This window comes from Eucyclogobius newberryi, unplaced genomic scaffold, assembly GCF_026437365.1.
Source record: "Eucyclogobius newberryi isolate DKJ021-1_F unplaced genomic scaffold, fEucNew1.0.hap1 SCAF_11, whole genome shotgun sequence".
Classification (NCBI taxonomy): Eukaryota; Metazoa; Chordata; class Actinopteri; order Gobiiformes; family Gobiidae; genus Eucyclogobius; species Eucyclogobius newberryi.
In genome coordinates, this window is record NW_027315735.1 from 19,702,064 (window position 1) to 19,718,481 (window position 16,418).

General features: G+C 41.5%; 2 protein-coding genes and 1 long non-coding RNA gene across 3 annotated transcripts; 1 reads left to right on the forward strand and 2 right to left on the reverse strand.

Annotated features, from left to right (window-relative positions):
• Window positions 1-427: 427 nt before the first annotated feature.
• Window positions 428-3,471, reverse strand: rom1b (retinal outer segment membrane protein 1b). The gene is made up of 5 exons (XM_072437668.1): window positions 2,834-3,471; window positions 2,133-2,375; window positions 1,868-2,055; window positions 1,422-1,668; window positions 428-1,154 (listed from the first exon to the last, which is right to left on the reverse strand). The coding sequence occupies exons 1-5, from the start codon at window positions 2,978-2,980 to the stop codon at window positions 903-905; spliced, it is 1,077 nt and encodes a 358-aa protein (XP_072293769.1). The 5' UTR covers window positions 2,981-3,471; the 3' UTR covers window positions 428-902.
• A 1,686-nt stretch (window positions 3,472-5,157) lies between these two features.
• On the reverse strand, window positions 5,158-9,210 carry LOC140351974 (uncharacterized). Its single transcript, XM_072437669.1, has 6 exons — window positions 8,987-9,210; window positions 7,460-8,876; window positions 6,793-6,821; window positions 6,590-6,718; window positions 6,075-6,141; window positions 5,158-5,992 (listed from the first exon to the last, which is right to left on the reverse strand). The coding sequence occupies exons 1-6, from the start codon at window positions 9,076-9,078 to the stop codon at window positions 5,633-5,635; spliced, it is 2,094 nt and encodes a 697-aa protein (XP_072293770.1). The 5' UTR covers window positions 9,079-9,210; the 3' UTR covers window positions 5,158-5,632.
• Window positions 9,211-11,444: 2,234 nt separating this feature from the next.
• On the forward strand, window positions 11,445-14,154 carry LOC140351990 (uncharacterized). Its single transcript, XR_011925435.1, has 2 exons — window positions 11,445-12,388; window positions 12,465-14,154. It is a non-coding gene; the product is annotated as an uncharacterized lncRNA (long non-coding RNA).
• The last annotated feature ends 2,264 nt before the right edge of the window (window positions 14,155-16,418 follow it).

Below are 16,418 nucleotides of genomic sequence, written 5' to 3' on the forward strand. Positions count from 1 at the left end.
TTTGATGACGTCTTCAGTCAGAGTCGTTGCAATTTTGGTCTGGTCAAGGGCGACATCCTGTGGTAGAACAACGAATTGTTTATTGCATACACATTTATATATCCTTATTTGTATCCTGGGAGAAAAACACCCTTGATGTTCATTGATGTAAATTGTCAAACAAATCAAACCAATGTAATACCTTAAATGAGTCCACTCTACATTCACAGTGACTGGTCAGCGTGCAGATTCACCTGGTGCCGGTGCAGCAGTCCTTGGATTAACTTCATAAGGATTATCAGATTGTTTCAACAGCTTCATAAAGGTCATCGCACAAACACTCACGCAAACACACTGAGCCAGCTCTGACTGTTCTTGTTAAACTAACCCTTTTATTATTGACAATGTATTACAGAATGATACAGAAGGAACCAACACTACAAAGCAGTTAAAAATGTCTACCTTTATTTTATTTTGATAAATGGTTTCTGTACTTTAACACATTTCTACGCCTTTCACATTACACTACAAATATCAAAAGAATTACAGAAGACAAACACTTTCAGCATAATATTGTATGTTTTCCAAATATAAATGTACATTTTATTGTCTAATCAATTTTACAGTCAAGTAAATGTATTCAATTCTACTGTATCAACAGTCTGTGCTATGTCGGATTCAGGGATGTTTACTCATTCATTTGTCCTACTCAGTGGAGACACTTGGTGCCTGTGCAGTCAGTGTCTGATTTCCTAAGGTCTGTCTTTGTTGGCCCTGCTTGAGCAGCTGCTGCATTGGCAGAGTGTGAATAAACCTATAGAATGTAGAGCTGAACAGATATATATATATCCAACTCACAGAGCCAACAAATCTCACACACATTCCAGCACTATTACATTTGTGTAATTGTGTTTTTGATTTTTCTAGCTCGCAGGAGTTAGGGAAACAGCCGCATTATCTGCCTTCTCTGCCTCGGCTTCAGGAGATGCTTCAGGGGTGGCAGGGTCGACTTGTGCATACTTCAGCATGTTCAGAGCCATGGATTTTAAATCTTCAAAGGTTTCTTTTAGACCCTTTTCAAGCAGATAGCCCACACTTTCATCCTCTGGATTCTCTGAGGCCATGGCCCCTTCCACTGCTGTTTGCAGGTAACGCAGGCTCACAATGACTGACACCTGCACAGAGACATGTGTGTTAAAGGTAAAGAGGCATCACTATGAAGGACCCAAAAGAAAATTCAAAAGGAGGAAATGTCCTATTTACAGAAATGCTTTGTGCTCGCTGTAGTCATGAACTATGGATTTTACCCTTACGTACTTTTTGGCCAGTGTACATTTCACCTATTTCAGTGTGTGGCTTTTGTGCATTTTGTATCCATTGCCAACACAGAGACATTTCTTGTGAGTTCTGTAGGAATAAGATGTGTTTATGGTTTTCTTCACCTGTATCAAGATGACTGAGAGCACTCCGGGTCCTGTTGAATTCATGAGGCCCATGTAATAATCGGTGAGTGCCTGCCTACAGCCGCGGCTGTACAGGTTCAGCTCCTCAGTCTGGTACTCGTAGTTGTAGTGGGCTTGGTTGTCAGTCAGCTGATACCGCAGACAGGGTCGTGGAGAGGCCGGGTTACAGCAGCTGAAGGGAACACCATCCAGCAGGAAACGCCCATCTACATTACTGCGGATTCGACTGCAAAAGAAGAAAGATTAAAAAATGTATTTTCTTAAATAATCAGAAAATCAATTAATTTATAAAATGTTTGTTCAAAAGTATTAAAATATAAACTACTCCCACTACTGTTGGGTCAGGCCAATCCCTCTGTGAAGTTGTTTAAATGTGTTTTTGATCATCTGCAACATCTGCATGGATAAACGTTGTTGTTACTCACTCTTTGACATCCTTTGAGGTGAAGTCCAGGTACCTGCTGCTGACCCACTGAACTTCAAACCAGTCTTTATAGTTGTTGTTTCCACAGCAGCGGAACTCCATCTGCAGACGATCAATGGTTTCTTTCTGAAAACAGCGTCCAGGTACATCTGTGTCCTTGTAGAAGCGAATACCATTCCTCAAGCCAATCTGATTATAAAGGGCGTAAAAAGACAGTGATCAGGCTTTTAGACTGATAAACATGCTTGTCCCTTACAGTGGCCTACCTTAAGGGACTCCTCCAGTCTCCCCTGCAGTGCATAGCTGAGTACTACAACAGTAACAAGCAGACAACAGAGCAGTGCAGCCACAGCAAACCAGGCCAGCAGCAACACTTTCCAGCGAGGAAAGCGGCTCATATCCAGCGAGTCCTGGCACACACGACTAGCTATCCAGTTTGTGCCCATGGACGCCAGGCCCACCAACAGGAGGATGTTAGGAACCACATGAATCTCTGTGTTCTCCATCACCTTGAAAGAGAGAAAGAAAGATAAGATCCAAATATGAGCAAAGTTAAACTTATCCTCTGAGGTAGATATTAGATTTGCATATATGCGCAAATCTATGGACTGAATTTAACTTGCACGTAAGGAAACATGTAAATAGTTTAAACCATAAAAAAGAATTAAGTTGGCCACATATAATGCTAGCGTATGAGGCAACAAATCCATGATGATGCAGTGGAACTTTGTGATTATGAAATCTGGCTCATTGGAAATCCATAAATATCTGACAGAAACATGTCTGGCCTGCAGCATTCCTGTGTCACTCATCAATAATCACATTACACAATGACCATTTAAACATAATGAGCACTTGAGGAATTATTAATTAATTTTGTGATGGTCAGGACTCACACCTTTGTCCTAGCATAAGCCTTTATGTGTAGATATGAACTTTGACCTAAGCTAAATGTTGGTCTTTGTACCTCAGCCCTGCAGAGTAGCTCAATTTTAAGATAAACCCCGAGGCAGAAGATGAAGGCCCCACACATCACTGCTGCCCACGACAGCAGCCACAAGCCTTGAGCCAGGCGCACCCGCCTCTGCTGGCTGAATTTCATTTTCAACAGCATGGTCTCTCAAGTCATGCACCAGTCAAAGCAAAATGGAGAATGGTGTCAAAGCAAGAAGAGAGAGGACAGTGGTGTGAACAGCTAGCTCTGATGCATGAGACACTCTCCACGCCGTTATTAACAGCTTGAGCTTATAAGTTGTTCCAGGCAGAGTGAATAAGCAGGACGACTCTTAGATGGTGAAGGACGATAGCCAGTTCAGATGAAAATGCCAAGGTTTTTAAGTCCAAGGTGCAGCAAAAGTTTTAATAATACTGAATAATAATCCAAGTGGATTGGTGTAATCTTGGGGTAGTTTGTCTTGATTTCTTCTTGGTAGTCCTTTTTTAGTCAGTGACGTTTCCACTTCTTCAAACCGATCCCTCTCCTATTCCAGGTGAGATCCCTGACCCCTGATGACGCAATGTGTTCTGATGGTGCCCTCCTGGAGCCCCCCTAAAAAGTTGTATCCATGGTTGGAGGACACAGAGAGTGGCCAAAGTTGAGGGTTTGGAGCCCTAATCCACTCAAGGTAGTCTCTGGGATCCTATTAATGTCTAAGGGCCAATGGGAAAGCAGGCCAATGTTTGATCAGCAAACTTTAACATGATGGACAGGAGGCGGAGGTGGGACGCGGCAGAGTTTGGACTGGGTTATGGGGATTTATACCTGACTATTACATGGACTATATGAACACATATAATGTGAAGGTTCTTTTAGTCTTAGGTCATCAGTGCTTATTGTACAATTAATTACATTGTGTAAACCAGTGACAATCAAATCAACCCAAAAAAGATTGCTAGAGGGTCTACAAATATGGACAGAAAATACACAAAACTGCACAGAGCACTGAGAGGCCATATTCAGGAATCAGGAATATCTTCACACAGTGCTAAAATATTTGCACTAAACATACATTCTAAAACGTTTTTTATTATACATGGGAATAATGATGTTATTATACCCACTGTAATGACCTATGTGTAATGACCTATATGTAATGACAAAACATTTAAAGCATTCTTCATAAACACAAACAACACCTGACAGAAAGTGATAACAGCTCAATGGGGCAGGTGCAATGGGATTACACTGTTATGATGAGGACTGGTGACAGCTCCAATCTATTTTTGGAAGCAAGCCAATCTGTAGCATATTCTTCTCTATAGCCTTAACTACTGGACTGAAAAACAACACTTTAAACAGAGAAAAAATTCAAGCACCAAAGTGGTATGAGAAATGATGGTATAGAGACATATTATTGAATTGTGTGTAGTTTGAACTTTGATCCGGTGGTTAAAAACAAACTTCTCATCAGCATGCATCAGCATTTAAAAATGTTTCATATACACTAACCTTGGAGAATAATAAAGTTAAGTTAAGCGAAAGTTAAGTAAACACGTCAAAACAAATACATTTGACAATAGGTTATTTATTTGGACATTTTTTGGTAAAGTACATTGCTGTGCAAAGATTTGCCTAATGTTTCCACTAATAATAAATTAAATTAAATGTTTTTCTTCATGGGTAAACGTATACATGAAATATACATGAATATACATGGCACAAAATAAACTAAATTTTATCAACTCGATTAATTGAAGTACACACCATACATAACATCAAATACAATACAAAGTAATATTAGGAATAATGTTATATTTGCTTACATGTTTCTACTGTACATAATAAATAACTAAATCAGGAACAGTTACACAAAAACCCTGGCCTACATAAAAGAATGTTTGTGCCAGGTTGTAGCAAATTTGCTCCATTTCACCTGCAGCCTGCAGATTATTAAGCTTCAACTATTAATTAGAGTCATTATACTAACTCAAATTTTAAGATGGAAAATTATTACTATAGAATTGTTCAGTATTTTACAAGCTTTTGGCTGCTCTGCACATCGCTTTACTGTGTATTAGGCCTGTTTATGTTAAACAAGCTCTTTATTCAGGTTTGGAAGAAGTGTGTGGACAAACTCATTTCTTAAACATTTAGTAAAACACATTTCTTAAAATACATGTTTTTTAACAGATGAAAGGTGCTACTTGGAATATTTAAAATTTCAAAATAGGGTAAAACTGTGTATAAGATTCTAGTTGGGACTCCTCTAAACTATAATTACATTTGTACAAGACTTTTTATGGGACACTTTTTGAATATCCCCAACATGTATGTGAGGGGAAGGTCAACAACACTACGCTTTTTGTGGTTCGTCACTCGGCCTGCTCTGTTTCTCTACCAGCCTCCTTTTGTGCCCACAGCTGTTGCATAAAATCATTGAGGATCTGCTGGGCTGAAATGGCCGTCACAACTGTTGGCTCTGCTTGCACCACCTTCACCCCTCCCTGGCCAGTGCAGTTGTCACCTCCCACGCGGGTCTGTTGGACACTTGGTCGTGGTGTGTCAGCTGTGGTTGTGCCCGATGACTGTGCACATGCTGATTGTGATCCTGTAGCTAAGCCAGCAGACATTTTGTTATAGATAGCAGCACTGATGTCAGCTGCAAGGAATTGTGAGGGGCAAGGGACGAGGGATCCTGAAATACTTTGGTTTTCTTCTGTCAGTCCATGTGCGACCAAACTGAAGGCAGTGGCTGGCTGAGGTCCTGGTGTGGATTTATACAACCAATCATGTGAGGCTCCCTCTAATTTAGGGGAGTGGGACTGGTCATCTGTCTTGTGAGAAGAATCCACATGGCCAAATGAAGTGTTTGTTGAGGTTGACTGCTGTTTGGTTCCAGCAGAACAGAAGAGTTGCTTTTCCAATAACTCCTTTATCAATTTTGGAACCTGGAATTAAAAGATATACAAGATGAACATTCACATGAACAGTACAGTAGTGTACAAGATAGTTCTGACAATAAATCCAGCAACAAAAAGTGTTATTCCAAGTGTGTCCAGTAGAGAGCAGTATACTTGCATTAATGTTCTCTAGGGCCGCTATGGTCTTGTGTGCCTCCTCCAGCTCAGAGGTCAGCTGAGTCACACGGGTAAACATGTGTTGTCTTTCATTGGTCAGGGCCTCCGTCTAAAGACACACATTACAATATCAAAAGACTCACTATTTACATGAGAACAACAAGATACACACCCTCTGCTTGTTTTCTCACCTCTGCATGCATATGGTCCTGGAGGAGGTGATTGGCTTGTTGTGTCCCACTGTGTGACTCAAGAAGGCTGCAAAACAAGTATTTTTTCCATAGTGCTTCTTTAAGTTCTTTATATAGAATATACATTGATTTGTTTCAAACCACAAAATTACCACATGCAATGCAGAGATAAATTTAAGACAAAACTGCAGATCTGCCTTCATGGAACAGGACACATTGTGTCTGGAACTTGCTCATAAACAGATACCCACTCTATACAACTGTGTGTTCCACAAATCAATTATTCCATTAAAAATGTGTCGGTTAATGGATTTTACACAATGGCTATCGACCAGGAGGCACCAGAGTGATAGTGCCAAAGTACTGTAAGTATAGGCCTATAGATCACTACTTATGGACGTATGCCCTTTGTGGCATGTCAGCAACACCAAATCAATAAATTGCACATGTGACACATGTCAACAGCAATTTACAGTTTGATTTGCACTTGTGCTGTGCTGTTTATAAGCTCAAACCTTTTATATTTGTCTTTAACATGGCCGAGTTCCTCCCTGGTGCGCTGCAGCTCAGCCTCCAGGTTCTCTATGCACACAACAGTCTGTAGAAGGTTTTGCTGAAGGTCTGCATTCTCCTCCTGCAGTGTCCTAAACACAAGTTTTGTGCAAATCGTGTCTAGGAAACCTCAGTTACACATATTACATATTTATTGTGCACTTACTGGAGGTGGTCAGCTTCATATCTTGTCCCCTGTTAAAAAGAACATTTCACATAAATTGTAAGTACCAATATACAACAGTTTTGTTTTTCATCAATTAAATCTATGTTTGGGTTTGTGTAGCTCAAAAGTATATCTGTATGATATATATGAGTATGAATAAATGTATTTCAGTAGATAGTCAGAGGATGTTTGTTTTTCAGCAGTGCGTCACAAACAAGACTCAAATCAGGGAAGGTCAATGCTCCATTACAGAGGAAGTATCTGATTGAATCTACTATCTGGTTATGGTAGACTGCATTCGGAAAATGGGTTGACTGTAATCAATAAATGTTGTGATGCTTAACAGTGCACAGAGTTTTGAATTGGCAATTGAAAAATTATGTACATTAACAGTAAATAAGCCAATACTAGCTTGAAACGTGCTACTTGTAATGTTGCTTCCTTTATCATATCTGCACTCAGAGAATGACTCAGCTTGAATAATGCCTGACCCATCCCCCACAGTCTGACTCAGCCTGCCTTTGCAACTGCACTGCAGCATTCCTTGTTCCACAGGCTTATTTACTTTAGGTACATGCTCTTCTTCCATTTCTATAGTTTATCGTCATAACACAAAACCTTGTTGATAAAATAATTTGTTTTTGTAAGATCTCAAATGTGCACTCACCCGGTGTTGATCAGAGAGACTTGCATGCTGTGAATGGTAACATAGACTTTGTTCAGAGCTAGTTGCCGTGGCAACGATGTCTCTGGTCCTGGATGAGTCTGATTTAGTGGATGAGGATTCAGAGCCCAGGCCTGTGGCTGACCCGTAGCTGGCGGAGGGCAGGCAGTTGGCACTGTGATGTTCGTGGGAAAGAAGGTTTTGGGGACTGGGTTGTGGTTTGTGTCGATGTCGTGGCTGACTGAGCTCAGGACTGGTGCTGGTTCCATCAGTTTGGTAAAGACTGGATCTGCCAGAGCCTGGCGCTTCAGAGGGTGGCCTTCTATTCTTACGGCTGCTTTTGTGATGATTGCTATGAGGAGGAGGGCTCGCAATGTGGTTCATGGCAGTGTATGAACCAAGTTTGTCGGATTGGCCAGAATCAGAGGGCTTCAGACTGCTGTTGACAACTGCTTTTACATATTTACTTTGATGTATCCGTTCATTTACCTCCATAGGGCTATCTCTGTGCTTTGGTGGAAGCTGGGGCTTTGGGACATCAGGAGTTTCATTCATGACCAGGTTTGTAGCTTGGTTGGCATTTACACCTAATATGTTCAGATCACATGGACTGATAACTTGTTTGGTAATCTCATCCAAAAAGGCAGAAAATTTAATCTTTTCTTGAACAAACATTTCTTTTGCCTGCTCTATAACAGGGCCGTTTGCTTTATTTCCTTTGCTTTGTTCCTTAGTAACTCTCTGGGACAGCACTTCCATTGATTTAGCCTTACGGATATCTGGGAGCTGGTCCTTGTTCTTTAAAATGCCTTTGCTTGGAAGTTGGCAGGAAGATATTGCTCTCTTTGGGCCTTTGGAAACTCCCAACATAATGTCTTCTTGGCTAAAACCCAGACTGTGGTTCAAATTACTCTTTGCTACTTTTCTTTCATCCCTTTGCAGAAATCCATCATCATTTTGACTGTGGCCACGGTCACGCAGAGCAGACACTGGCTTTCCCTTATTTGATGCTCTGTGCACGTCACTGCACATGCTCCCATTGCTTCCATGTTTTATGTTCGCAAAGACAACAGGATCAGGGGTGTTGTCCTGCTGGTACAATCTGCGAGCATCGTGGATATTGGAACAGGAGAGGGAATGTTGCGGTCGCTCTGCATGACGAAGTGTAAAAGTGTCAGTTGCACTTGCCTCTGTGTACCAGGAAGTGGAGGATGAAGATGAAGAAGATGAGAGGGAGGAAGAAGAAGCCCTGGACAGAGTTACTTGAGCACTGGCGTGGTTAGAAACAAAGTCATCTTCAGAGTGGGGACGAGGCTTTGTTTGATGACCTGAGTGAGCATCAGGGCCACGTTTGTTGTGGTGATAGTGACCATGCTGTTCATAGCTCTGTCGGTAACTGTCATCTGTACCAGTGATGTATCTACCAAAACAACGAAAACAACAAAAAAGATAAAGATATGCAAACAATTTTACACATAACTCATTAAAATACATTTTAAATATTAGAATGGTTGACGTCTTATGTCCTACCTGTCTGCTCGAGGCTCCTGATGATGGTGGCTGTGTTGCTTGCTCTTGTCTCGATCAGTAGGACAATGAACAGGCTTAAAATATTTCTCCATTAGATAGATCTTCAGTGCATAAGCAGGCAAGGTCAGTCTTTTGAAAGAAGAAAAGTTTGCACATTTTAACACATTGAACACGTTGTAAATGTGTCTCTACCCGGTGCCTGTCATTGCAGTGGACGTCATTGGACAGATGCAAAGTCTTGGTTGCGCCCGGCCTTTTATCACAGCGGATGTAACTGATTGCTCACTGAACCGAACGGGCATGAGACCTGTAACCTCACAACACAGGAGGCAATCGAACAAACACCCTGCAGCAGATCCATAACAAAATTGAGTTTGTCCATGCACCAACACTGTCATGTGTTTGGAAGGGGGAAAATGTTCAAACATCATCGGTACACAATGCAGTCAACAACATATTTGTGATGTGTTGATACAACCCATAAGAGATAGTTCAGCTATTCCCCCTGGTCCCAATGTAGGCCTTGAGAGGATTCATAAAAAAATCTGTATAGGCTGCTTATTAAAGGTGCATTTTATGATAGGCCTTTCCAATAAGTGCACGATCCCCCACCTCCATGTCTCCATGGAGATGGTATTCAGAAAACAGACTATTTCTTAAGGCTTCCTGTGGTCTTCAAACTGTACAGCATTATTGAGAAAAAATAAAACATCACTCTTGTGATCAGAGAAAAACTATATAAATGACAAGTACTTATATCGTGCTTTTACACAAAAATATAGGCCTAATGCAACTCAAAGTGAAAGTATTCCAAGTATTCAGATTACAGGAGTAATCTCTGATTGGACATTGGTATGTAACAAAATAAATTTTGAAAATAGTCCGTATTCTGTAGGCTGGCTAGGTTGTGTTAGAATTTGATGTTGTCATAATCTCAGGTGGCGGGCAAGGGCCTGTGTAACTCTATGGGAGATTTAATCTTTTGGAAAGAAATCTCCAAAATAAAAATCCACAAATGTTCAACCTTAACATTATTTGTTTGGGTTTGGCTTCATAAACATGTCATATTAATCTCATGAAAGTCCTTTCAACTGACAACAACCACGTCTTTGGAGTTGAAATAATGGCATAACTTTCTGAAGTTAATGTGGAAACATAATTTCAACTTTCAACTATGTATTTCTGCGATAGAGAAGACACTGAACTTTTTTCAAGTTTTTGTTTCATGTGGATCGACCCAGTAATTACAAAGATATGAACCATATTTTGTCTGACATTGAAACAGCAAGTTCTACAGTAGATTTGACCTAAATTCAGTTTAAACTATAAGGATTCTAGATTGTTGTGATGTCACGCTACACATAGAAATTATAGCGTTAATTTCTGCTCATGTTTAAAAGTATTCTTCCCAGCTACTCGGCCCTCAACCATAAAAGTTACTTTGTTCACTTTTCCAAATAGTGGAACAAAATAAGTAGCCTTGTGATGTATCTGATGCGAAACAATAGACCAAATGCGGTGCTCAATTCACGAAAGTCGTCAATCAATCAATCAATCAGTCAGTCAAGTCAGTCATTTGGCCTAATCAGTTCAGTTTAAAAGGAACCAACTGAAACTGATAAATATTGTTTCACAGCCCAGCCCTGCTCTTCAAAGTTTGAATGAAAGTAGATGCCCACACGTCTGATCTCAAAACAGCAGGAACCATGGGAGGGAACAGAGAAACTGGGCACGTGTTGCACGTACCGGAGGCACGTGCGCCCTCTGGCCACCAGAAAATGCTATTACACCGGGAACCTGAAACCAATGGTATTTTTCCACTGTGAAACCATCCCGAGTAACTAGAATTGACTAGAATGTGGTGGATTATTCTTGTATTTTCTACTATGCGTGTAGTTTAACTGCCTAATTTGAAATATTGAAAGGGTATATAAGAAACAGAAACACTTAGATCCCCCAAAACCCTCTCACTTCGAATGTAACATAAAAGTAATACTTAATGGTAATACTAAATATTATAATGTCATCCTGCACTGTCAATATGTAATCAATCAACGCGTAAAAGGAGAAATGTTAAAGTTGGCATGAGAAAAAAAGAACAAACTGAATGTTCACAAAAACCCACTGCAGAAAATGTAAAGTAGTTCCACTCCATTCTGGTTTGAGCCGGTTTGAGAGAAAGACTTGCTGTGCAAAGAGAAGATCACTCCGCGCAAAACAGCTCATGTTAGCAAAAAGTTACCATAAAAGTTTCATATTTATGTCATTGTATAAGAAAAGCTTGGTTTGAAATTAGTTATGTTCGTGTTACGTGTCTATGTTCTTATTACGCAAGCTTTCAGAGTTAAAAAGGTCTCGTTTTCCGTCTTCCGCGGATGAAGACATTCTTTGTCCTCTGGCCGTGGCTGCATATAAAGCAGGAAGTAACGACGCCATTTCATTTTTTGGCTGCGTAGACGAGACGACAACTGCCTTTGAGGCGCAGGTTTTATACATTTGTTTTTTATTAGGTTAGTCAGCTTTATTTGTTAAGAGAATGTCGATATATGGATAGGGTTTTTATCTTTTTACAAGGCTATTTTTTAATATCTGAGTTGGTTATAGTTAAGCGACTTAGTGCTGTTTTGAAATCTCTCGTAGGCCTAACGTTAGATCAAAGGGTCAAGATAATTCTGTTAGCAGAGAGTTTTTGTTTGTTGCCGTCAATTTATGAAGTTAATGAGTTTATTTCGCTGATCTAAATGAGTTATTCTGCCGTTGTAACCTCTGGCATCAGTGTCATAGTAACTAAAGTAAGCGGTTTAGCTTTACAAACGCCTTAAGTGTAGACCTGATTAGTAATGTAGAAATATATATATATATATATTTTTTTATATGAGGTATGATTCTAAACATTTCATGGTTGGCGACCGTTAGTGTGATATGGCGGTCTGTGACGTAATGGGCTGTAAATAGACTGTGGTTGGCTAGTTTGAAAAAAAAAAAAAAAATGCGCACAGTACTTGATGACGCACTAGCTTACTCATCATAAAGCCATAAAAAACGTTAAAAGCAGGTTGAGCGATACTATTTCATTTTTGACTAGTTGAGTTTGATGCCATTTTTTGTTTGTTTTTTGCTTTAAAAAAAAAAAGTCCACAACTCGTTTTCTCTTGCTGTTGCTCTTAAGTTTTGTGAAATCAAGTTGCCGGTGTTTATTTTGCATTATGTAGCAAGAAGATTGAAGATTTTTTTTAATTTGGGGTTCATGGACTGAGTTATTGGGGGAATGGACTGAGTTACCGGGGAAATGGACATAGTTATTAGATCATCGCAGGACCAGCGCGGAATCGTCACGTGGGGAAGACCAAAGCTGGGCGCGAAGGCAGGACAGGACCAGAGGGAGGACCGCAGTGGAGCCAGGCAGGACAGGACCAGAGGGAAGACCGCAGTGGAGCCAGGCAGAACAGGACCAGAGGGAAGACCGCAGTGGAGCCAGGCAGGACAGGACCAGAGGGCTGCGTAGCGGGAGGATCAAGGGACCAGCAGAGCAGAAGTTGTGGGACCAGCAGAGGCCAGCCGTTACCAGTCGTCCAGGTTACACCAGAGGGAGCCAAAGCGGCGGGGCAGTGTAGCAGCAGCTATACCAGATCGAGCGAGCCAGCAGTGAGGGTGGGACGGTGTGATCTCGTAGCTTCACAAGTAGCTGGGTTTGTATGTTGGGTAGAGCGGTATCGTAGCAACATTAGAGTCTAGGAAATGTTTAAAGAACACAATTTCTCGCACAGTTCTTCTCTTCCTCTCCACAGGCAAGCTGCGTAACTCGTGTTGTACCTCGCCCTCCTGTTTTGCGGTCAATGTTGGTTTCTGCTGTGGTGAATGCCTTGATAGTGTGGTGGCAAGAGGATCTGCTGTATTGGGACGTCTCCCCTCCAAGCAGAAGTAGTTCCCCCCCGGCTTAAAGGCGTGGCAGTCGTTTTGCTCTGTAGATCTTCCTTCCAAGGTTGTCGGCGGCGGTGTGTGCGTGGATCACCTAGAGGTTTTGGCTCGGCATTCTTCGGTGTTCGAGTTCTTCCATTGGTACACATAAGCTTCATTTATCACTACCAGCTGTGAGTTACAACAAGAGGTGTACATGGGGGGGGGTGTAACTATTTTATACTTTTTAAAAAAAGTATTAAGTAGGTGGGGGGGTGGGGATTTTAAAAAGTGTTTCGAGTTCTCTTTTTTCAGGCCTGCAACTATAAAGCTGACATCGCAAGAATCGGCCCTGTCGTATCTGCGTGGTATCTTGCGCTCATCTTTTACTTAGTGCAGTGGATTGGGATCGTTCTTATCCGGTTATAATCTTGTAGGCAGGTATTTAAACTTGTCTAGTTCTAAATTTTGTAAAGTTGTTTTGAGGGATGTTCCTTTTTTTTGGGTAATGTGGGGGTGGGATGGGGGAGTTAATGAGTCTCTCCCTAGACTTTACAGCTCGTGGTCCCCTAAGCAAACTGGCATCATTACGAAACGCCCAGGTGCATCAAGAACCAAGTGGACTCTCCTCGCAGCATAGTCTCTCCAAAATCGTAGTCCTCAAGATGTAGCCAGACGCTGTTATTCCCATCAGTGCGGTAATTGGTCTCTTTATTAGAAGTCATTGTAACTTTTTGCAACTGGTTTTTTGCTTTGTGGTGTTTGGGAGGTGGGGGGGTCTGTACTTGTGACTCTTGCAGATAAAGTTAAAGGCCCACCATTCAAAAGCTGCACAAGCAACATCTCCATTCCCCAAGGAAGGAGCCTTCACGTTCAGGCCCAGGGTTGTTCTACTGCTGTAAGATTATCTTGCAGACTGTACTGAGCTAAGTGGCTGAATCAGTTATTGCTGTAATTTGGATATGTCTTGAGTTTTTGTTTGGGGATGGAATTGTGGGGAGAGGGTTTTTCTCTTGCATTTTTTCAGTGTGCTGTGTCCTGTGCGCTCCAATACCCTGAGGTCATGAGGAACTCATTATTTGTACAAGTTGCATTGCACATCAAACATCACGTAAGGTCACTAATGTTTTCCAGTTTAACATTCATTGTCTGGCAAAGTGCCTCCATTGCTAGTCCTTTGCAATTAGTTTCGGAGCTTTGTATTTACAATGAGTAAACTATCTGTAAAGGATTTTTCTTGCGTAATAAATGCATAGCTTGTTGTGACTGAATAGTTTTGGTATGCATTTGTTTTTTGGGGGGGCTTGTGTGGGAAGCTTTTCTTATGCTTTTTCAGGTATGACTTAAAGTTGGAGCTTTGTTGAGCACGGATGTGACCGGGGCTTGAAGTCTATTCAAAGTGGAAGTGAAGGCAGATAAGTGGAGTCCATCAAATGTTCGAAATACAAATTATCCCCAGAAATATCCTAGTGCAAGCTAAAGCCTTCCAGATCTTGAAGTGAAAGTCACTTTGCTAAGTAGACTAATGAATCCGTTCCTGATTCTAAGATTTGATGGAACACTAATTCTGATATCTGCTGTAAAGCATTTGGTAAGGATAACAACAGTGAGTTCTATGATTGCGATGTGGGCAGGGTTTCTCTTATTTTTACAGAAGTGTCCAGAGGATCAGATTCGGCCAAGGAAATTGGACTGCTGCTTCTGAGTTCCAGAACTATGCTGTTGGGTCAGACCAGTCAGGTTACAGTGTACACACTGAAATATCAGTTACTAGCCCTTGTGCAACTGTACATGTGGCAGGCTATTAAATCCAAAAGTCACGCAACTGTGTGGCTTGTGTAAAAATGTGCATTGCACAGATTAGCTAAAGTATAGCAATGCAAATGTGTTGCTTTAGGTGGTTTTGGATCTGTCCCTCCTATTCTCTTTCCAGAAACTTAATAGAAGCCTGAATGAAGACTACAAAATAGTAACGTTGGCAAATTTGTCAAATTGAACTTCTGCAATGTTGGAGTTGACAATGTGAGATCTTTGAACTAGCTTTGTTATCCTCAAATCATTTATAACAATGCTTTACTAGATTCCTCTTTGGCCACTGGGCCCTAATGCTTTGCATCTCAAACTGTAAGAAGTGTAGTACCCCAATCTTCAAGTTTTGTGTGGTGGGTGTGTTGTGTAGATCACTCTTTGTTTCAGATCATTTGCGTCTGTCCACTCCGATCTCGCCTGCCTCTGAATGCAATGCCATCTGTGGAAGCTGTCAGCGAGTGTTTCCCCTGAATGAAGTCTCGACCCTCTGCGCTTCAGCTTAAATTAAACCCCTGATGTCCTCTGCAGAACCCCCCTCTGTCTGTGTGCCCCTTTCCCCCTTTGGTTTTCTTAGATCAAATTCCCCATTATCTTTATTTGGCATCTGGGATCCCCTAACCTGTAATGGAGCACTGGGATCCAGTTGCATTAAGATCAAGCGCTGCTTGTGTCGCTAATACTGCATCACAACAGTCTCATGGGTGCAGAGTTAAGTAATTTTGGTTTGAATTTCTTTCAACTTACCATGGCTTAAATGTGTTAACATTTTTGCATGAACACAGCCCTGCATAACATTTATGTTAAATCTTCATTAAGTCGTCAAACATTGCAGTAGTTGTGTAGGGCATTTGGTGGGGGGCAAAATCTCTCTCTTCTTCCAGATTTTCTAGTCCCTTTTCTACCAAAGCCAGGTGACTTCACGTGACTTCAGCTGTTGGACGTCCTTAGCGTTGCAGAGAGTAGCACGACTGCCATGTATTGGTGGTAAAAGTACCAACATCTAAATCGGGGCGGTGGGTGGGATGGGCGGGCGCTGCTCAAATTCTGTCTTTTTCCATTGCAGTATTCCTGTACATTTGACCTGCACGTCCCAGTGAAACGCTGTATCGAGTGCCCTGAGACGGGTATTGTGGCCATACCAAACGTCTAAACTGATCGATCTAGTGTCCCGGGGAATTGTTGGGTCGGGGAAACTTCTCTTTTATATTTCTAGTTTCAGCTTCGTGACCAGGTGACACGCTGTGTGGTGGCAGGGAAGCTTAGCGGCTGAGTGTAGTGGGTTTTCTTTTCCTGGAGGAACAAATTGCTTGTTCCTTCAGGTTTTGCTTTTTCCCCTTTTACAGCAACAACAAAAAGCAAAAGACTCTGGTGGTGGCACTCCTGGCTTCTGTCAGGAACAGGGTTCGACTCCCTGCGGTGTCGCTTTATGTCTGCTGTGGGTGTGTGAAAGCAATGCATTTGAAGAGTCCAGAAAAGTATAGTTCTAGGAACAGAACATAGACACTGTAGATCAGTGACCATCAGGTTCTTGGTCACCTTCCTGACTAGGGCCCTTCTAAGGATGATGTAGGCTACTGTGCTCATAGGAACCTTCAATGCTGACGGACTGTTTCTGTAAACCATCCTGTACATGTCTATAGACAGTTCCTTGGACTTCATGGCTTGGTTTGTCCTCTGACACTGTGGGACCTTATATAGACAGGTGTGTGCTAATAATACATTTGAT